General features: G+C 37.2%; 1 protein-coding gene across 1 annotated transcript in view; it reads left to right on the forward strand.

The window, feature by feature from the left end:
- The window catches only part of LOC150090068 (locomotion-related protein Hikaru genki-like), a 29,027-nt gene extending 9,500 nt beyond the window's left edge, over nt 1-19,527 (forward strand). The window contains exons 5-8 of the mRNA XM_090390164.1: nt 2,043-2,243; nt 16,763-17,038; nt 19,327-19,424; nt 19,474-19,527. Of these exons, the coding sequence (XP_090246290.1) occupies nt 2,043-2,243; nt 16,763-17,038; nt 19,327-19,424; nt 19,474-19,527 (629 nt within the window). The remainder of the gene's footprint in view (nt 1-2,042; nt 2,244-16,762; nt 17,039-19,326; nt 19,425-19,473) is intronic.
- Nucleotides 19,528-24,089: the final 4,562 nt, after the last annotated feature.

The raw sequence follows: 24,089 nt of genomic DNA on the forward strand, positions 1-24,089 counted from the left end.
CTTGAACTTCTGTAGATTGCAACTTTCAGAAAATACCTACGAAGGAAGGTTGTTCCAGAAAACGGAAGTTTAATGATTAAATGAGGAAGAAGAAAAGAAAAATTGGTTCTGTGAGTTTGACGTTGGGCAGTAAACGGATTGACTGGTTGCGGCACGTGTTCGGAATGCTTTGGAAGAGAGAATTATAAAAGCCAATTCAGAAGAACAGTGCTCATGGAAATATCCATAGAAAAGGCTTGTATCAGAAACAGAACGTCTATTGAGACAGAGAGTGGAGAGACACTGTTACAGATGAGTCATTAATTAACCTAACTGCCCTCTTCTGAATGGAATCTAGAAGCCTGAGAGAGGTTTTGGGGGCACCACCTCAGACGTGGGAAGGATATTCCATGGTAGGACTGATTTGTGATTTATACAGAGTGGACAGCTGTTTGGAAGAAAAGTAACGCAGAAGCTGCAGAGGAAGCAAAATTTGTAATGTGCTTATAGTCACTGTTAGAGTCAGGGTCAGAGATTAGAAGTCAGGGTAATCCCAATAGAGATATATGATCTTGCCTAGAAATCAGTGTCATCAAAGAGAAACATAGGAGCAGAAGAATCTGTTTTGCAAGAAATTAGACAAGACTAAAGGATTAAGGATTAAAATCAACTAAGTTATCTCTTCCCTACTAGAGAATTGCCTGGAAATCAACATTTAAGGAAGTGGTAGTGGACATTTGAGAAGTTGAAGCTGTTTGTGCAGGGCAAGGTTTCTCAAACTGAAAGGAAGAATACAATGTGCTACCATGAGCTAAACTGTGGATAGGATTTCCGGTCAATGGAAGAAGGTTATTAATATACAGGAGGAAAAGAGTGGAAGAAATAATTGAACCTTGGGGAACACCAGGATTAGCAGAGAAGTTAGAAGATAGCGAGCCATCTACCATCACCCACAGTGAGCGGTCAGAGAGAAAACTGTATACCCAATTATTAAAACAGTTGGCAAACTATATGTTGGAAGCTTATTTGGAAGACCTTTGTGTCAAACACGATCAAATGTCTTTGAAATATCAAGAGCAAAGTGCTTTGAGTGACCATGGTTTCAGCCCGCATAATACTAAATACGGTGCTGTTTCTTATATTCTCTCTATATTGTGAACTCCTCCGACCCTGTGGTAGGTCCGGAGTATAAACAAAAAATTTATTTTCATTTTAATATACTCAGCTACTTGGCATAACGTGGCCTTGACTACCGCATGTACACTATTCGAAATCCCCCAGTCATTAGCTGGCAGTGTAGAGGCAGCGAGATTATACACTAGTAATGTATATAAAATCGAATATCTCCTAGAAAGTTGCGCCAATAGGTTTGGTCCGGTAGACCATCTAGCAGCTGGCTCGCAAAAACCGTTTTAAACCTGTGGCCTCGAAATGTGAGGAATATTGGATCTTTTGATGCGCATCATAATTTTAAAACATATGACTCATATTGTGTGACAGAAATAATGGGGATTTTCTGTGGCGACTAAACATGGTTTTCACACCTGGGTCATTTCCCATCCCTTTTCGACATCATGATCCATCTATGGAGATGGACCTGTTTATCAACGATTGCGTTCAGTGTTAGGGTAGTATTAGTCGTTGGGAGAGACACCAGAAGTGACTTACGCGATGTTTATTATTAGTATTGCAATTTATTACTATTATTATTCAAGTCTCAGAACGTGATGGAGACGCGTTCGCTTCCACCAAAGCGAGACTCGAACCGGGATCCATCAAGCTGGTACTCCAGTGTTTTAGCCACTGGGCCATCGCTCTCCTTTTATTATTATTATTTCTTTCTCCTCCTAACGGGTTTTTTTTTTTCCATCCCGCGACTGGTATTGATACCAGGTGCGTGGGGTGGTTGTTATGTTCGATTACTATTATTGGTGGAGAAACTCTGACTATCCTACTGGTGTTAAGGACTGCGAATAATAATAATAATTATTATTAGTAGTAGTAGTAGTAAGAATAGTATAGTGTGCGTCATAGTTTTAATTGTGAATATTTTTATCCTCCAGCTGTTCAATGTTCACCAATGTCCACGTCACGTGATAGATCAGCGCAAATGACCCTGCCAGCTCAATACTCATCGAACATTCCACTTTCTACATTAGGCCTGTTTACTTGCAAAGATGACGATACACAAGAAGGACCCTCAAACACAACGTGCCTGGCATCCGGTGTGTGGTCTCATGACTTTCCAACTTGCAAAACACAAGGTAACAATTTGGTGAACTCATGACCCCGACTGATTTATAAATTTATTTCTTTAAACATTTCATCTAGATAATTTATTATTATTGTTTTTTAACAATGTTATTACAATTTTTGTTACTTAAAACAGTTTATTATTTCGCAGGTTGTTCACGGCCAGACATTTCCCATCGGAACAATTTGCTGTTAAAACCGGACAAGAAAATATACAAATATAGTCGGAGTATCATATTTGGTTGCTCGAGTAATCATGTAGTGGTTGGAATTGCCAAAATCCGATGTATGAGTGATGGTATGTGGAGCAGACATCCATCAGACTATCCCCACTGTGTATATCTGAGCACGTAATTCACAGTTGACACTTTTTCAGAAAATCGAGTAATTTTATCGCGCACAGACTTCTGCCTTACACAGTTGTAGTAATCATTGTAAGTAGCATCATACTAGCAATAGTATATCCATGTGATTGAACGTTGCTTCCAGAACGAGATACAGGGTTTGACAAGAAAATAATCGCACTGATTCTATTAACAATCTTTTTTCAAGTAAAGCAATATTTGGCCAAAAAGAAAATTGGCTTCATCCTAACCAAAGTGACTCTTTTAGGTTCCAAAAACAGAAACATTACTTTAAATACAGGTAATCAGAGAACAACAAAATCTCATCTAAATTAAACAGTAGTAGGCACTACTTTTCAACATAGTCATACATCCCATTCAGACACTTGTCCAAACTTGTCATGAATGTATTGGTTCCCCCCCCCCCATAGTAAAATTCAGGGACATCACATTCAACCAAGCTTCAGCGGCTCGCTGTTTAACTTCATTGTCAAACGAAAGGGTCCAAGGAGATGTAAGTCAGAAGGGACAAGGTTAGAATGTGTGGAGGATGGGAAAGTACTTTCCATCCTTAATCTGAAACTAGTGTCGTGTGCATAGAAACACTTTGAAGACAATAACACCCACTGAAATTAGTACAAGTATTTTTTTTATATACTTAACTAGTCTGGCTACTTTATCGTCAGATTTTGCAGACAGTCTACTCGAAAAGTAATTGTACAGTATTGAAAGTTATTTAGGTCTTGTAAATACCGTTTATATGTTTGTACATCTCAAAGAGTATAATGTCTTAATTCTGGCACAAGTACAGTAAATTGTAGTGTTATTATTATTGAATGAATGAATACTCTTAAAGGATATTTATGGCTTTAAATTAATGCTTTTTTATCTTCAAATCTGTTGTGTTGTAAAAAAAAGATCTATGGTTGCTTCGCGAATAATGTCCTGGTTATTGCACTACTTAAAATAAAAATGCCAGTTTTATACAACATAAAAAAAACAGCCATTGTTTATAAATGGAATGGAGCATTCCATTGTGAAGCATTATAAGAGAAAACATAGCATTTTCCTGAAATGCTAAGGGAATCGCTCTTTCTTCACAACGAGTTGTCTGAGTATCGCACTACTTTAAATAAACCATGGATAAATAAACCATAAACCAGTGAAAAATGGCAAGCCAGAAAACATGCAAATACCATCTAAATTTTCAGTTTCTTAAAAATTTGACCACGAATTTTTTTTTTACGATAAATTACTAAAAAAGTGAAGAAACAGCAATGGCAAAAAAAATCCAAAAATTCCAGATGATGTCTAGAATTTAAAATAATATATATTTTATTTTAAATTCTAGAAAGAATTAATTTTTTTATAATTTAATTAAAAGTCGCGTTTAAATTTTTTAGGATCTACTCTTATTTTGATTTTCAGCATGTTTCTTTCTTAATTACAGTATTTAGGTATTAATTTAACATATGTGGTTATAACTATTTTTGCCAACGAGCATCCAAGTTTCTAAGGAAACATTTAAAATAGAACACTTAATTATTAAAAATAGTAATTTAAAATTTTAAAACAATGATATCGTGTTTTTAGCATCTATTGGGGAAATCATAAAATTGTTTTATGCTCACACTGTATTTATGTTGTGTATTGTACATTAAAAACAATAATAAATAAATACATAAATAAATTTGTGTGTCCTTTAAAAACTCATCGCCAACTATGCTGCCATCTAGTGTAGTTATTATGAACTATACAAAAAATAATTGTTTTTGCTGTATTGTTACTTTGTATTAAGCATAATTTAAGCCATTAAAATTTTACGATAAAGTACAGTATATTAATGTATTTTTTTACGCTTTAATTATATATTTATATTGAAAAAAAAAATTGTAATTTATTAAATTTCACTACATAATTGGCAATTTACTATTTTCTTGTTCTTATCACATTAACAAAATTAAATTAATAAAGTACGGCGTGATTTTTATTTTTACACTTTTGATTTTTTTATTTATTATATGCATAAAGAAAGCTGGCATTCTTAAAACATTTCGTAGAATATTTATTTATTATTATTATTTTTTTCAACTATGTTATAACAACGTTTGAAGTTCTTGCTTTGTTGAGAACCCGTGTGCATCATGCTCACCGCAGCCAATCTTATTAATTATTACTAAATTAACAACAATTTTTTTTTTTATTTAAATAAATAAATTGTAGTATTATTTTTTTCTAATCTGGGAGAAGATTCTTCTCCTGGAACTTCCCCATTGAATGACACCTACCAATGTTGCCCGATCTCACAATAATGGATACCTGATTTTGGAAATAACTGAAATGGATATTACAATTGTTCTATGGCGCCTATATAGTCCCAGAGTTCAAGGAAGCTGTAGTGTTGTTGTTGTAATTGGGTTTTTGGAGCATCAGCAACTAAGACCATATCGCTCTGCGTATATTGTCTGTAAATTGGTTGTTGTGAAGTCGATTTTCTGTTTTCTCGACAAAAAACCCGAGTTCCCGGGAGAAAAATCCATGCTGTCCTCGCCTGATACCGGCTAATTCAGCCACGTTGTGAAAAAGACCCATAAAAATGAAGCCCGTTGTCGACGGAATTCGAATCCTGGTGCGGGGAGGACGTAGATCCTGCCAACTTGCTACCAACGAGGCAACGACGTTGCTTGAGATAGATAATCACACAAGATGTACGTCATCGTGATACTTTCCACCAAAGTTTGCAATGTATCCTGGAAGAACATTGACCAACAAAAAATATTACATTGTGTGAGAGTGACAACCCTGTGATCAGAACAGGTCAGATATCGGTCAACTCAAATGTTAAGTTGGGCGAGGACAATGTCCATACCGGTGTCGTAATCATCAGTGGCGCGTTTATTTTTTTAAGCCACCATTAGCAACTGTGGGTTATCACAAACGGTTTTCTTGTATTTTGAACGGTATGTTTTTGTAAGACAAGAAAATTTCTCAAAAATCACTTCATTAAAATGATTTGGAACGTGGCAGATAATAATCGAAGGTTGATATACAGGGTGTTTCAGTTAAACGTTTCAGAACTTCTAAGAGGGGTAGGGTACATCCTGACAACTCGAAATCATATAGCAATGTGGGGTCGGAAATGCTTTCCTGAAGCGGTGTTGTACACAGAAGCACCATAAAAAGAAAAGAGACCGTAAGTGAGAAATCGTTTTAATAATACATGAAAAGAAGCAAAAGGTACATGGATTAAAGTAAGTGTTCGAAGTTTCTTCCACGGGCTACAATGCACGCCTCACATCTCCGACGCATGGACATCCGAACATTCTGGAATACTCCAGGCGAATTTCGAATTTCTTCGGCAGCTACTGCGATTCTTGCAACCAGCTCCTCAGCATTGTCAACAGGGGTGTCATAAACTAGCGATTTCATATGACCCCAGAAATAAAAATCAAGACATGATAGGTCGGGTGACCGAGCAGGCCAACGCACGGGACCACCACGTCCGATCCACTGTTGACCAAATGTGACATCCAGGTATTTACGAACATCTCCGCTATAATGGGCAGGGGCTCCATCGTGTTGGAACCACATTGTCTGTTGCGTCGATGCAGAAATCTGTTCATCTCTCAAAAGTTGTGGCAATACTTGCTGCAGAAAGATCAAGTAGATAGGTCCGGTTAGACGACACGGTAACAGGTAAGGTCCGATGAGGTGATCTCCCATAATACCGGCCCATACATTGACCGAAAATCGAATCTGTGCTGCACGACGTCGTATTGCATGCGGGTTCTCGACCGCCCAGATATGGTCGTTATGCGTGTTGAAAATTCCTTCCCTTGTGAAGGATGCCTCATCGGAAAACAACACTTCAGCAGGAAAAAGGGGATTTGTAGCACATTTTCCAAGGTACCACTGTGCGAAAGCAATACGAGGTGCATAATCCTCCGGTTGCTGTGTCTGGACACGCTGCACGTGAAACGGATGCATGTCTTGTTCTCGGAGAATCCTCCAGACGCTGCAATGGGAAACCCCGACTGCGTTTGCTAGACTTCGTGTACTCGTTCTTGGATTCCCCTGTACATGCTGCAGCACATTCTGTTCGATGGCTGGAGTCCGTGCTGTTCTTACCCTGTCCCTGTCAGCTCTTTCAAATGAACCTCTCTCAGCTAACCTCTGGTGCAGTCTTGCAAAGAAATTATGACTGGGAATACGCCTCGTCGGATATCGTTCCGCGTACAAACGCTGTGCGGCTGGCCCACTACAACACCGCTTCAGGAAAGCATTTCCGACCCCACATTGCTATATGATTTCGAGTTGTCAGGATGTACCCTACCCCTCTTAGAAGTTCTGAAACGTTTAACTGAAACACCCTGTATATTTTTTAAATATTCGTCGTTATATAAGGAAGCATCCATGTTTCTGTGAACGTATACTGAAACTACATAAATCGGACGTATTTTTCATATATGTACATTTATATGTTGTAAAGGGAAAATGCGTTTCATGGTCAATTTTTCTGGAGTTGCCATGTTAACGTAAATTTTACTTAACTACTCATTAAAAACAAAAATTAAATAAATCAATATTAAAACTGGAAAGAAATAAAAATACAGTACACACATACATTTTATGCTACATTCATGTACCTTTATTAATTACATGCTGCACTAGACATACCAAATTATTTCTTTTTTAAGAAGCCAAGGACAGAAGTTTGAACAGAAGGCATTTCCTTATCTCGATACAGTTCACTCTTGCTCAATACTCTAGTGAACTTGCTGCTTCGTTTCAGGTTTGACTTATCTTCAATGGGAATGGTTCGATCAAACTGAAGGCTTCTGACAACTTTTTGCGGTTAGTAGTTTTATCTCCGGTAAAACAGCTAACGACAAAGAAATGCTGAAGAGGAAATGATAGATGCATTTCCTGTTCCTTCTAAACTTTACCCTTTGTTGTTCTAACTCAATCAGATTATCGTTGGTTGGCTCAGCATCGCATTTTTCCATCACGTTACTTCGTCGAAGCCAATCTCATTTGCCAGTTCCATGATGAATTTCGATGACATGGAGAAGTTTCTGAATGCTGTGAATGCACTCCTGCCTTATATTCCGCTCAACACTGTAACCCAAAAATCATTACTGGCTTTTTATTTGGTCATTACAGTAAAACCTAGCTTTAACAGACTATATGGGAGTAAGGCTTGGTCGCTAAATCCGATTATACGATTATATTATTCCGAAATCCATTTAATTGAGGTCTGCTAAAGTGAGGGCTTACTACACCATGGAATTCTGGATCCCTTAATTCCTTGTTAGTTATATTACCGACACAAAAATTGTTATCTGCCATTGATGCAATTCGAGTTTACTTCTTAGTATGGTATTTATCGAAGTTCCTCACTGGAACCTTTACTGTTCAGCAGTTTTATCCTGGAAGTATCGAAATATATGGCAGAGTGCAGATATTAATACTTGTAGACGATATAAAATTTTATCATAATCAGAACTAACTCAGATTCAAGAACATTCCTGAAACCCATTCCAATCAATTGTGTCAAATGAGGCTCCGTATCTTTGAAGAAGTGTACAATACACCAAAGAAACATGAAAAATTTCTCTAATGCTAAGGATTGGGCGTAATCATAGCAATAATTGCATCTTCGAGAAACATGGGAGAAATATAATCAAACAGATGTTGAAGCGGGTAGGCTTTATTAAAGGAATCACATTTCAGTTCAACACTCCTCGATTTAATGTTTTATATTCCAAGCATTAAAATTTCCTAATCTTCATTTTATCTTCCTGATTTAGAGTCTATTCGCAGCTAACCAACCAAATGAAAGGCTACAGAGGCGATTTATTAAACACTTTACTTTGTAAAGGAACGATATTTTAACACAGATTGTTATTTTAACTTCATGGCACTTTACTGTAGGAGGATTATTCTGTACCTCAGTCTTCTGCACTAGATCATGTGAGATAAAATTCAAGAACCAAAACTTTTCATTCAAATTTCTCTTCAGAATAATCCCACCTTATAAAGGAATTATAAGACCGCACCTAAAAAAAAGACCGAATTTATTGAATGTGGGCTGCAGCGTTTGAAAATCAGGCATCTTAGAGGACACAAGATTGAGGTGTACAAGGCTCTCAGGGGATCAAGTGGTGGTAGTAGTAGTAGTAGTAGTAGTAACAGTAATAGTAACGGCAAATGGTGCCTGACATTTGATTAGAGCCTTCGAGCTACTTATTTATCACAATTACACCCTACTATTGCACTGAACTACTAGTTGCCCTTTATGATATTCGCGCCAAAACAATGATACAATAGCGGTACGAATAATAAGTGGTAATTTACAAAATCACGATCTAAATTCAAAAATATGCTAATGAACGTGCCTAAGACTATTAAACTAATTTTCAAACCCAATTTAATATGTTAATTTATCAAGAATACGGTAAAAATTTCCAAATCATTCCCATGAGCTCAAAAGTCTTCGACCTCACGCCAGTACTCTCGTAGCAAGTAAATGAATGAAAGCCAGACCTTCCTCATATGATCATTCCAGAACTGGGAGCCATAAATTCAAATTGTGGAGAAAGGGATTTAGACCGAATTGTAGGAAATTTAATTTTAGCTAGCAGGAGAGGGGCCTATCCAGGTGACCTGTGAGGAAGGAATCACATAGGGAGTTTATTTTTATGTTATTATTGATTTTATTTATTTTTTATCCAGTGCAGCAATGGCCTGAGGATTTCTTACACTGTGGTAAAACTAATACTAGAAACAAGGAAACCTTTCAAACTGAGAGAATAACGCTTGATCTAGCTAAACAGTTCTTTAAACAGTCCAATAATGTGATTATGGTCTGATGAGTCTCAATTTACACTTTTTTTGCATCAATGATAGGATGAACGTGTAGTATGAACCTCATGAAGCCACGCATCCATAATCTCGTGTCACTACTCAAGCGGATGGAAGTGGTATCATATGAGTTATTTTGATACGAACTGGGTCCAATTATACCGTTAGATGGTCGTGTTACCTCTAATTAATATCTTTATGATATGTAGACATGTATAGTATCTTATTTGGACGGCACCAAAATGTCAGTTCAACTCTGCCTTGGTACACTATGATGAATACAGAACTCTGTAAAAAGCCAGAAATGTGTCTAATGGTATGTTTGTGCAGTGTGTGTTGTGTTGTTTAATTGTTTCTGGCCACTTTGTCACAAGCAAGGCGATCACCTGGAAAGCTTGCCGAGTGTCCGCCTATACCACGGAGAGATAGGCCACAACTACGCATGTACCGTGGCCAACCTCGACTATCAGGAACAGAATCTTCCAAAGCGAGTTTGGAACCATTCAAAAGAAACAATCATTCCCTTTCAGTCCAGCGACAGTAGGAAACGAAAAAAGAAGAAAATAGGATAAAGGAAAAAAATAGTGGAATACGATAAAAGATACTGCATGACCATGTCTTTATCCAATGCTGCCCAAAGTAGTCCACAAAAGGTAAAAGCCTTCAATTAAATAACCGCAGTAAAGTTATTCAAAAACAAGTTGAGCAAGGCAGGAACAAGTTCAAAATGTAAATCTGTTAATCTGGAGTGATATCAGAAGTCACTGTTTGATGACGGTATTACTATACAAAGGAAGGATTGAGTTGCGAAGAAGCTTAATAAAGGAAGATCGAGAAAAATGCAACCTGCTAAAAACCTTCTCAGCGTGGTCTTGAAAAAGCAGCAAAAATTTTGTTCATGAGGTCATCAGTAGGAGAGACAAGGCAATAGATTCTATTGACACTCATGGTATCTTTTCAATTTGATTACTTGGAATAAGATTGGGGTAGAAGGAATTGTAACGATTAAAAGCAGCGTTGCAGAAGGTTTGACGTGCCGGGAAACTATTGATTGATACGAGTAGCTTCCATATCCAGGAAACAAGTTTGGAACTGTTGCCTTTAGAGCCGATCTTTGGTTCTTATAGAGGGCATTCAAAAAGGATTTGAGGAGAGTCTTCATGTAGCCCACATCGAAAGAGGGCAGTATTTGAAATTCTAAATTGGTAAAGTTTCGCATTAAGCGAACCATGTCCAGTTAATACATAAGAAGTAAAAAGTGAGGGTGAAAACCATTCTCTGGTGGATAATGGAAGTAATGTAGTTATGTATATTGGGAACGAAATTTTTGGTAACGGCTCCTTTTTCTGTGGAATCCCATCTACTCGTATTCTGGGATCAGCTTGAGGATTAACAATGATTCATTGAAATTCCATAGAAATGCCTCGTCCGATGTAACAACGAAGACCCGTAAATGCAACGTGCAGGTCCAGTGGTAAAGTGCCCTTAAGAAGCTGTAGAATAACTGGCTACACAATCTTTCTGTCCAATTGGACCCACTTCAACCTGAAATGGTTCATTTTCACCCTATTACGACGGATTCTTTCAAAACAACAGCGCGCCTATCCGCCGTGCAAAAATCGGTACTAAATGGTTCGAGGAACATTCCTAAGATTTCCAACATGTACTCTGGCAGCCGAATTCTCCAGATCTGAATCCAATTGAGAATTCTGGGAATTTCCAACATTTCCCAGAAACGTTGGAAAGGCAGTTCAGCTTCATAGTTCTCTACCGTCCACAATACAGCAGCTGACAAATCTCCTGATGGAACAGTCTGGATCTAGACTCCCTCAAACACCTAATCCATACGACGACGTGTACAGGCTATAATTCTGGCAAACGGTATAGCCTTACTAATTATTGAATAAAGGTTTCTAAGTTTTTTTGGCCAGTGAGTGTACATTTATGAGCAAACGAATGAACAAATAGCCTGAGTTTCTCTGCGCTAATCAAAATCGACCCCAGATCAAAGTCCTGGACATGTGTAGACTGTTTTTTTTGTTTTCATTTTAATTCCAATAACGCATGGGATGGTAAACACATGCGTTATTGAAGTAAATGGACTGGACTGCTGCAACGTCTGCTACTCTAATAGATAAGCCTAAACTGTCAACTGTGTCCTGTTCACTTATTTAATTGGACGTGAACGACCCAAAGCACTATAATTTCATACTCACCACACAGGCTTAAACTCCATCTATTAGTATTTTTCGTTTTTTATATCACCTATCAATAAACTATGTCACGGACATTCACACGAAGCCCTTCTTTTTCCTCCTTCACAAGAAGGAACTGATCCTGAATGGGCATATCGCAATGAAAGGTGGAACCTTAGTGTATCCACCAGAAAGTAGAGGCAGAAAAACGGAAGGAAGAAGATAAAAAGCGGAAGCAAACCGTGAGCAGAAATCATGTAATTAGTTCATCGAGAGTATCCGATGTACATAAAAAAACAAAGAAACATTATCTTTGGTTCAGTGTCGATTTATCTCGTGTATACAATGTTTCAGTCGGTTTTTAATCAATATTAGTGGTGCGTGAAGAAGAGTTCTTTAGTTCATACACAGTGATTCAATTTTCGGGTGAATATGCAACAGAATTTAAAAAGGCATTGCGGAGCTCTCAGTATGTTTGGATAACGATCATGATGCTGATAATTTATCTCGTTTTCCAGGCATACATTTTTATTGATGTCAGTTGTTCCAAGTCTTGTAAATGTGGGATGTTCATGTCTGAGCTAGACTCAAATGTGGAGAAATCCAACTGCGGTTCACAAAGTGTACTGAACTCATTATCACTATGTGTAGAAAAGCAATACGATACGAAGCATATCACAAATCGATTGATCAGTCTTGAAAACAAATTAAGAAGATTCGAAAGACAAATTAATTCAATTAGGGGGTTGAAAAAAGAGGGAAATTCTGAGGAAGTCAGAGAAAGCGATCAGGAGAAGGAGGAATTAAAACGAAATGTGTCCTATCTCATGGAGAAAGCATCTCAGGAAGATATGATAATTAGAAATCTTAGTTCTAAATTTGAAGCACTCAGTGAGGAAAATAATCTACTGGATTCAGATTTGGAGAACGAAAAAAGACTTAGAAAATCTCTGGAATTTCAATTCATGAATGCGTCAGAGAAACTCAACAGAATCGGTTCTAGGGTACTCGATTTGGAAGGGAAAATCACCAAGACATCCGTATACGAAGACAAGTTTAGGACACTTGCAAATGAACTGAACAGTGTTCAGGTCAAAGCTGAAAACCTTGATGCATTGAACAAAGCTCAGATACAGACACTGAAACACCAGGTAAAAGAAAAAGTGTCAATAGATGCAGAACGGCTAAGAAACGTTGAAAATATGACTAATAATTTGTCTGAAGTTATTAACAGCATAATTTTAAAGAAGATCCAAGACCATGAAGACACTTTAATTGAACTCCATCGTATTGTAAAAATTATAGCTGAGCGGGAAAAAAATTCAAATACCACACTACAAGCAGTGAATGACGTAAAAGTACTTTCAGAAAACTGGAGGAAGGAACAGATTGAAATAAATAAGCATCTTTTTCAACAACTAGCTAGTCTCAATGCAACTTGGATTAATAATTCAGCTATTGCGAACAATGCTATAGAAGCTTTTCAATCGGAAAACACCCAGATGCTTGAAAGAGTGCAGAAGTTCACCAGTTTCGCTAGACAATTGTCATTTAATATAACCGACATACAAGAAGGAAACAAAATCAATGAAATCCTGATCAACAACATCAGTTCGATAGTTTACGACTGGAAGGATATGAAGAATAAAGTCGGAGAAATGGAGACTACCTTTAACTCTACCCTGAGGATCGTTTTGCAGATGCTTACAAAGACAGAAGACTTGCAAAATAATACTATCAAATACATGATAGGAAAACTGTACAAGGACTTATTAAAGAAAATCTACTCAAACATTAGTGAGGTCCAAAAACAAGACCACGAATTGAAGAATTCATTAAAAAATCTCAAAGACCGTGTAACAGAAATGAAGAACGAGGTGATCACTTCCAAAGGCTTGACGGATAAGGTAAAAAACTTGTGGGCTGATCAACTTAACAAAGGAGAAGCGATTAATGCAATTCTGATCACTGTCGAAAGTGTGTTAAGTCGCATGAACGAAATGAACCAAACACTGACAGAAGAGATTGATTCCATTACCCTAAAACTGAAGGAACTAGAGAACTATGTTAATGAAGCGATTCGCTCTTCTTACATTACAAAGCCCAATTCATCTATTACAGAGATGCCACCAGATCAATGGGAAAGGGTGAGACTGGTGGACAAAGGTGAGTTTCTTGAATTTTCTCTTAATGGGTTGATTATATAAAAGTGGCCAGATTCATCGACAGGGAAAGTGTAACAGATGTTAACAGTATAACAATGGTATCAAATATTACAAACATAATTCGAAAATGCAATTCTACACCACAGATCCCAATCATCATTTAAATATCCGCACTGCTGCACTATTGGAACAGTGTGGCTGTTGTTGTTCGGTTCTAAAGAGCATGGGCCACTAAGGGCATGTTGCTCTGTGTATATTGTCTGTAAATTGCGTATGTTTCGAAGCCAATTTTGTGTTTGGTGGACGAAATATTCGAGTTTCCGGAGGGGAAAAAAACATGCTACCCGCGCCTAGACCGACTAACTCAGCCACGTTGTAAAAAATATCCACAAATTTTCCTCTGGTCATTGACGGGATTCGAGCACGGGTCTTTCCACCCAGTATGGGGAGGATGACGATGCTACCAACTGTGTTACCCACGAGGGCTGAGCAGTATGACTTTAGGGACAAGTTACTGTTATGAATAAAGGGATGGTTCAGTGGGAGAAGACAGAGAGCAGCTATCAATGGACACTTCGTGGACTAATGTTATTAGTGGAGTTCCACAGTGTTCATTGGTAGTGAGCTCGTTGTTTTCTGTATTTATTAATGATATTGACGAAGGTATATCAGATTTAATCTCTAAGTTTGCAGATGATATAAAGGTTGGCAGAGTAATTAATGACAGTAATAAACGTATGCTACTGCCACGAGATCTAGAAATATTAGGAGATGGACTGAGAAATGGCAGTTGAAATTTAACGTTACTGCTACCCATATGCAAGGTACTGCATGTGCATAGCAGTAATCCCAGAATAAAGTATCAACTTTGTGGTACTATACTCAGAGTAGTTGCAAAATCAAAAGGTCCTGGGGGTAATTGTGCAGTCTTCTGAGCAGTGCAGACAGAAACTTTACTAGCATGGCAAAGAGGTGATTATCCTATTGTATAAGGCAATGGTCAGGCCACATCTTGAATACTGCATACAGGTCCGGAGGCCTCATTTCAGAAAGGATGTAGACCTGTTGGCACGGGTCCATCAAAGGCAACGAGACTTGTGAGGGTCACAAAGGGGTGCTCTTATCAAGAAACACTTCAGCTGTGCAAATTGCAACGTCTGAGGACTAGGCACCTGGGAGGTGATATGATTGAGGTGTTTAACACTTTGAATGCATTGAGCAAGCTCAAAATACTGATGAGGTTTTCCTCTTTTCAGACTACGCACATGAGGACGGCATAAATTCACATTGAAGAAGGACGGTTGTAGAACAGATATACGGAAGTTTGTCTCCACTAATTGCTGGAACAGGCTACCATCTGTTGTTGTAGAACTGGATAGTGTGAATAAATTCAAGGAAGAACTAGACAAACTATTGGAGGGGATGAATAGGAAGTGGGAATTTCTTCTTATTTTTTTTCTTCCTTGCATCATTTGCCACTATTAATACTGTCCAAAAGTTATTTAAAAAAAAACGGTTAAGGGTGAACTACTGGTCGCAGAGGAATGATATTTATACGGAAGAGTTGCTGTTATAGAAATTGACTTCAAGGGTGCCTTTTATAGATTACTGTAAAAGGCATACAGATTATTCATTTTATCTCAATCGCCATTTATCATTGCTCGACAAAACTCTGCTGATTAAGCTGTACCACAAGAATTTTGAGTCTAATAGTTGTTAGAAGGAAATTTCTGGAAAGATATGATAGGGGAAAAAAACGGACTAATATGACCATGTGGATTATCCAAACTAATTAATAAGTTTGAAGAAACAGTATTCCTGGTGGCTCTTCCAAGCAGTGGATGACTGTAAACATCCACAACAGTTGCACCTGCTATTGAGGATCATATGGCTCAATGGATCGCTCCATCTACGAATGAAACAAACAGTTCTAGCGTACTTTTAATTCACTTGGGCTTTCTAAGTAAGACAGTGTAGCCAGGAGTTCGTAATATACTACATAAGAAGTCCATATAAGTCGCTATTGCAGTGAAATCCCATTGCAACGAACTACTGGGGAGAGGGTAATAAATCCGTATGAATTTTGGTAAAAATTATTTTAGAATAACCGCTATTTATTCATATAAATTCGGCATCATTTTTCTGATAAATAAAGTAGCGATTTACATAAATTTTAATGGCTTTATTTTATTTAAATTTCAACTTAAAGATCAATATTATACAGTTAAAAGCATGATGCTGCAGTTGGGTAGCATGTTCTTAGAATAAAATACCATTTAAGCAGCACTAAACTCAAGGTAGTTGATAAAGAAAAACAGACAGGGGTAAAAATTGTACAGTCCCAAATGAAGTATTTTGAGTAGTGCAAGGAGGTTGCTAGAACGTATCATGGGGTTCTGTCGGTGATAAAAAGGAACCAAATAGGGGCCAAAGGGGTGATTACCTCATTATATAAGGCAATGCTTCTCGATTACAGCATGCAGGTTTGGATACCTCATTTTAGTAAAGATATGGATCTGTTGGAAAGGGTACAGAGAAGAGCAACAAAATTAGCCGGGGAGAAAAAATTATATTCTTACCAAGAAAGGCTGAGGTTTTGTAAATTGCTGTCTCTGGAAAATAGGTGTACGTGGTTACTTTATTGAAGCGTATAAGGTTTTAAAAAGGGTTAATTACACCACATGCTGATGGCATCCTTATTCTTTCTTAGACAACACACATAATCAAATTCCTCAGCGAGATTTCTGAATGATTTCCAAGTGATTTTAACAAACATACAAAATAGCCATCGATCTCCCTGATTCTTCGCCCTCCAGCGATGGTGGTGGTGGACCTGATAGTATAGTAGTTTATCTACTGTATAACAATTTATTAAGTATTGTAAAGATTGCATTTCACTATAACTTACTGCTTTTACTATTTATCAATTTACGTTGTATTTTTTATTGATATTTTTTTCTAGTAACTGCAACTACCACCGCCCTTCCATCCTCTATTTTATCGTGTCCGATGGTAAAAATCAAGGAACATCAGCATGTTGTAGTTTGGTACAAAGGAAGGCCAGTGGATGTCGTCAACCCACCAGTGAATATTTCTTCAGGCGATGAACTAGCATTCCATTGTGTAGACATAGGGAGCTTTTTCTTTCTGGGTAGTTCCAGGATCATCTGCAAACAGGGAAAGTGGAGTGACGTTCCTCCTGTATGTCGACCCCTTCAAAATGAGACACAACTGAAAGGTATAGACACTATTAATATAGATAATTTCATTATATTAAAGAAACTTTTTTATTAATGGAGAGTAATAGATTTGTAAGTTAATTAACTGGTCTTTCCGAGTAGTCAATAGAGAGGGTACAAAGATTCACGCGCTTTGAGCGACCGTGGTTCGAGCCACAAGATTACTAAATACGGAATAATGCTCTTGTATTTTTTAAATCTTATGAATTTCCTAACCATATACAGTTGTCCCCGAGTATAAACAGAAATTTATTTTTTTATTCAATTAAAAGTTAATAAATTCTATTTATGGAACTGCTCGTTTCCGTTTAACAATAAATTATCACCCATAAATAGCCCGCACAGTTGAAAATATCAGGAAGGACATATATGGCCTCCAGAACTCGTCTTATTAATTTTTCAGAATTAATCAGAAACCGAATTGTGATATAAGTTAACCGATAGGTTAACTTATATCACAATTCGGTTTCTGATTAATTCTGAAATAATTTTTATAAGTTAACCGATAGGTTAACTTATAAAAATTATTATCACTGCACTAAACTCTTCTAAATAAATAGAATTTCGCTTTATTTGAGGAAAAGACGAGTCGTGATCTGTCAGCTTTGATTAGACAAATTATGAAACAGAATGGGTGATCCTTGCATGAAAAGTTTGAAACGTGCTTTTCAGAGAACATAAATGAAAAAGTAAAAAGTGTAGTACAAGACCCATACATTCAATCTACAAATTGAATGTATAGTTCTTGTATTTTCTTGTTCTTGTGTCTGTAGTGGATATAGTGTTGAGGGTAGGGTTCCACCGGTGGTTTGTGTTTTTTTTCTGGCACTTGCCCCCAGGGCCCCTGTTGGGACCCCATATTACCGTACACAGCCAACGGGGAGGCGGCCGGATCGGTAGGGATTATTCTCTGGCTAGCCTCTGCCAGAGTCGCCTGAGCTTCCTGACACTCTAAAGGCCAGAGATTTAATAGTGTATGGTAGTGTCATGTACTGTTGTTCTTCTGATATGTTAGCCGTTGGGCCCCTAATGGGACCCACCGTCGCCCACACTAGGCCCCATAGATTTTCATAGAAAAAAAAAGGGGGGGCAGCGCGTTAGAGGTTGGGTCAAGCCAAAGGAGTTTTAAGTTTTATATGTAGTGTAGAATTAAGAATTTTGAGTGTAGGATAATTTTGACATGGACTGAACGCCAGTTGGAAAGTTAGAGGGAGGAGAGGAGACTGAAGGCTGGAGGGACTGAAGTATAGGGTCAATAGAGCTGATGACCCCAAAATCAGTGAGGCAGGCCCATGCCCAATTAGGCGAAGAACTAGGCCAATGTGCCTAGTGAAACTGCAAAATCAACCTCGTAAAGTCACGATAGTGTTTCGGCAAGGGCCCAACGTTAAACTATCAATCCATAAATTTCAGCGCCTTCCTGAACCTCACAAAAATCCCTGCCTCTTGTAATTTCAATACCCTCTTCCATGCCTGAAGGAACTGACACGATCCCAGGTGGATTATCGTGCATCCATTACAGTTGCATACCATTCGAACACGATAATTCCATTATTCAAATTACGATTTTTACAAAAACACACAGAAAACGCCCGATTGAAAAAGCTTTTAAGAATTCGTCCGTCTCTGACAGGATCCCAACCCTGACTGGCAGCCAGTTGCAGATTAATCTATAGGAGACTTAAGCGGTATAATGAAACGACTGGTTTATTGACAGAACTCCATCACCTGGCTGTACAAAGGCAAATGATGCAGGTTTGTTTATGTGTGCATCGAGATTGAAAACAAAACATAACTGGTTAAGTTTTTTGTGCATTGATATAATGTGTATTGCGAGTTTTCAATGTGAACGGGAAATGTAACTCCCCCTCGCTGGATTTCCTTATTACATAATCTGCAGTGGTTTATTTAAGAAGGAAGTTAAACTTCAAATGAACAGCTAAGTTTTCGTTTTTTAATTGAACTGTGCCATATTTAGAGCTACAATTAAGAATTTCGTGTTATGAATTTGCATTAAGATTTCTAGATACACTCTTAGTAGGTTGTACTGGCAGACTTATTCCATTCCAAAGCAGCTCTGTTCGATTCCTTTAAGTGTTACTTGATTGATTCCAAACTCAAACCCATGTCCATACTCCTTTGAGGAAACAAGTTTTATTTAAAAATTATTTTCTAGGCAACTTATTTTTAAGAAACAATTAATAAATCCTTAAAATTCAAATCTGAATATTAAACTGTTTTTTTTTTTGTTTTTTTTTTGTGTTTTCCTTCAATATTTTTCTCGCAGTAGCAGCTCGCAAACCAAACCTCCCTCCAGCTATCGAATTCGATCCTTCTCCTTATACTCCATACAGTCTTCTAGGGGTTAGCGAGGATGGTACTCTGGTGGTTTATCCTGGAAAGACATTCGCTATGCTTTGTTTGTATCCTCGAGATAAGGGCACTCCTACATGGAAGTTCTCCAACAACCAAACACATGCTGTTATAAAAGACTACAGTACATCGTGGAAAGCAGCGCAGCCTGGTGAGAAAATCTTCAAATATCGTTTTGTTATAAAACAGCCTACACCTGAGGACAGCGGAGATTACACTTGTGTGACACCTGCCAAAAAGAAACACACAATAAGAGTTTCTGTAAAAGGTAAAGAGTTGTATTTTGTATATTTTAAGTTTAAATAATATTAAATAATACAAATATTAACAAATTAATCAGCTATACTTACTGGCCAAAAATTTAGAAACCTTTTGCAATTGGCATCAATAGATACTTAAACGTACGGTATACAAATATAAATTGTCACATGATATGATCACAAGTTCCTTGTTATCAGATGTTATGCTTTCCTGAGGCTTCTTAGGAAACCCGATCATGGGAAAGACAGGTGATCTTCCCGATTTTTCAAAACAGTGTTATTCTTGGAGCAATTTGAGCAGGAACCGCAGTTGACAACGGAAATCACTTGTGTGTCAAAAGTAATCATCTTAAAAGTACACAATGAGCTGAAGACGAAAGGAGAATGCAGCTGCAAAAGTAAAAAAAAAAACCGGCAGAAACTTAATACTCCAAGAACGAGACCGCAGGAATTGTAAAGCAAATTGTGTGTCAGAACAGAACGTCCAGTGTCCAGTAAATGACTGAAAACTCACATTAGTCAAAGAAAGACCAACCGAATTATGTGGGAGTTCAAGAATCTGGAATTTGGTAGTTGAGTACCTATATAAGTATATAAAACCACATCTTTCTACAAAAAATCAGAAGATTCGACTGGACTTTGGAACAGTGTAAAAAGATCATGCTGTCTCACGTCTCGATTTATTCTTTGTTGCATCAGTGGTAGGGTGAAAATGTGGCGTGAACCTCATGAAGCCAAGCATCCAGTCTGTCTCGTGTTCACTACTCAAGCGGCTGGAAGTGATATCATATTATGCAGTATGGCCTAGGTCCACCCAGACTGCAATCGATTCTTTCCAGACAACAACGCAATTATCCACCGTGAAAAAATTGTAGCTGAATGGTTCGAGGAACATTAGCATTATGCCAAGATTTCCGAAATCTACTCTGGCCGCCTAATTCTCCAAATAAGAATCCAATTGAGAATGTCTGGGATAGGTTGGAAAGAGCAGTTCAGCTTGGCAGTTCTCTACTGATTAAAGTACAGCAGCTGACAAATATCCCGATTGGAAGATGATCAATCTGGTGCTAAACTCCCTCAAGCACCTAGTGGAATAATCTTGTATATTCTCAAGCAAATACCTGTACTGGCTGTAATTCGGGAAAAAAGTGGCCCTAGTAGATATTGAAAAAAGGTTTCTAATTTTCCCAGTAAGTGTATTTTTAAGGCAAATATTAATAACAGTGATGATTAGACTTATTTGATTTATACTAAGGTGTACCAAATACGAGTGAGATTTTATCTTTATTGCCTGTTCATAAAAACAAGTAAGAATTCAAAGCATTTAATGTCAATAATGATAACAAAATATCATATTTGAACTACCATCGTAAATTATTAGAGGCTTGATATCGAAAATCTAATCTTGCTTGCAGATACAAACTTAACCCACTGCTTTTTTCGTTCCAGCTGTTCATTGTCAGCCCATGTCATCGACACCAGATGTCACGATGTACACCCCCTACAAGCAAGTATTTCAAAACTCTCATCCCATTTCCACATTACATCCGTTAATTTGCCGAAATGGAAGCATAGCAGATACAAACCTCACTGCGATATGCTTAGCATCAGGTCGATGGTCACATGACTTGCCAAATTGCGAAATAAGAGGTAATAATCTGATAAAATATTATAATTTTGAAAAATAACTTTTTTGAATAAATATTGGGTTTGTTTTAAACATCTGAAAAGGTTTGCCAGAATTCAAATACAAAGAGAACGTTTGTCTTTACAGGCTGTTCGAGACCGGACATTACAGATCGAGACAATTTGCTGTTAAAACCCGACAAGATGATTTACGAATATGGCGAGACTGTCAAATTTCGCTGTACAGGAAGGGATTTGACTTTGACAAGGGGTTATAAAAAAATACGATGCAAAAGCAATGGTACTTGGAGTCGAGATTCATCAGGCTTTCCGTATTGTTTATAAACATTCCAACAAGCAATGGATTTCAAAGTGAAGGGCCCTGTATGTAGAAAATACTGTCTTTGTAACTTTCAGTTGAGAATTGACACTTTTTGTTAACTCCTTCCTCTCCCCTTCTGGAAATATTTTTCAGTGAATAAAATACTTACCATGTTTACAACCATAAATAAACATTTTAAATAAAAGTAAAAAATATGAAATGGGAATTGTTTATGAACCTCCTCTAGGTACCTATAGAATATACGCTGAAAATTTGGTGGCCATGGATGCTTCTGTACCATCAAAAAAGATGGTACAGATGCATCCATGGTCAGTTCCCACTTTTAATTCGTTTTCATAGATACACACTCATTAATGCAAGGATTCAGGGAATCAGCGAAAGATTTTATTATACTTTGCATTGTGGCAAAATTTAATAAAATCTTTTCTAATGAAATATCGTGATAGTGCATTATGCATATGGTGTTTATATATTGCGAGCATCACTCTTTTGTCTGTTTTAAGGAATGAAAAACCGAAGTTTCAGAGAGAACACAATACGTACGATTCCTACTATGTTCCCAAAATGTCTTCGGGGTAGTGTACTGATTATACTCACCGGCTGATATAGAAAATAACCAAATTAGAATCCCGTCAATGATTCCAAGGACTTTATGGACTTTTTTTCACTTCCTGGCTGAGTTAGTTTTCCTCAGGAGAAGATATTAAGGTTGTTTCTCGCTGAAAATCGGGTTTTTCATCCCTCAATCTTTATGCGAATTAGATATAGCAAAATACAAAACTGACCAGAGAAAACACAAAATTTAAAGATATAATGCACAATTTATATAAGGTAATTCTAGGATGGCCCTAATATAACAGGTTTTTAGGTTTTTTTTAGCATTTCTAAAGTTCATCTGATGTTATTTTTGATCTTCGTGAAATGTAATGACGACTTCTTTAAATAAAACATTTTTGTCAAAACGGTGTATATTATCCGTATCGATATTGTGGCGTACCGAGTACATGGGTGCGTCCAAGGTCAGGACACTTTGGAACAACTTTGTTTATACGAACTTCTTCCCTTATTTTGAGCTTCTGGTTGCACGTTGTGAAGTCAAGCCTTGTATTACTCGTGTGCAAAATTTACACAAAAAAGGCAAGGAATATTTCAGGGAATTGTAGAAAATATATTACGCTTTTTTTAACCATTATCTAAAATGTGTTTTTATGTAAGTGAATGATAAAGCTAGAATGATATGTTGGAGTAAGGAAATGAATCAGCGGAAAATACGATTTGAGTATTGCAGTGACATTCTAAAAATGATTAGATAACTCCTCAACTTACAAGCATCCGATTTGCAAAGGTAAATAACTAAGCAAATAATACTATAGTATTTTATTTACACAAAGACACCAAGTTATTAGGTACGAATATTTGATCAATATGTTTAAACCTGCAGGGCTCGAATTGGAAAATTTTACGAAACGGAAGCTCGTTGGGACAATAGAAAAGAAGGCAGTTAACGCATTGCTTTGTCCATTACAAACCAGGAACAGTTACTTTGTTACTTTGCCCATTACAGGCTCTGCTTAAAAGTTAGATTTGCACGTATTATTAAACAAAAATTTAACATTTTGAACTCGTTAATAGGTGCTACCTATACGTGAATTTAAGTAAGTCCCTTAGCTCAGTGGCTAGGCGCAAGGGTGCATAATTACAGGCACTGAGCAACACTGGTTCAAGCTGCGTGACTGCTAAATACTGTGCTGTTTCTTGTATTCTCTCTTGTTAATTTCTCTGAACGGGTGGTCATCCCGGAGTATAAACAAAATATTAAATAGATAAATTAATTATTTCAATTTAAATTTATAATACTGTACTGTATTTTGCGGTGCTTTTACGAATCAGTTGGTGTATATTATCATTACACCATCAGCATAAGAAGCAAATTATCCTAGCGGATAGCACAGTGATTATGATCTATCTCCTTGGGATTTGCAATCTGTGGCCACGTTAATCGGTCACTGGACAGGCTCATAAGGTCTATTCTGAAATATTTAGGTTTTTCATCAATTAAAGCCAACCAACCATGGAATAAAATAACGTTCACATTTTACAGTGACCACGAGTTGATTTTACTGTACATGTGTGGTGGAAGCACTATATACGAGTGGATATTGACAGTCGCGATTGCAGATTGCAGATTGTCCATTATACAGGTAATATAAATCAAGGAATAATGAGATCCTTAGTTCATTTTTATGGTGAGAGAGGTAGAAACAGCAAATCGTTCTAAACACATGTGGCTATAAAATGTTTTTATATAAAAAAATAATAAATAAAATGCGTAGAACATTTAATCAGCAGAACGGATATGAATGATTCAGAATTCCGCAATGTCACTGCTACCTTACGATGGAGATAAGGCCAAAATAATGACACAATATAACTCTAATCTCCCATTTC

This window comes from Mastigoproctus giganteus, chromosome 2, assembly GCF_048544385.1.
Source record: "Mastigoproctus giganteus isolate SK-2022 chromosome 2, ASM4854438v1, whole genome shotgun sequence".
In the NCBI taxonomy this organism is placed as follows: Eukaryota; Metazoa; Arthropoda; class Arachnida; order Uropygi; family Thelyphonidae; genus Mastigoproctus; species Mastigoproctus giganteus.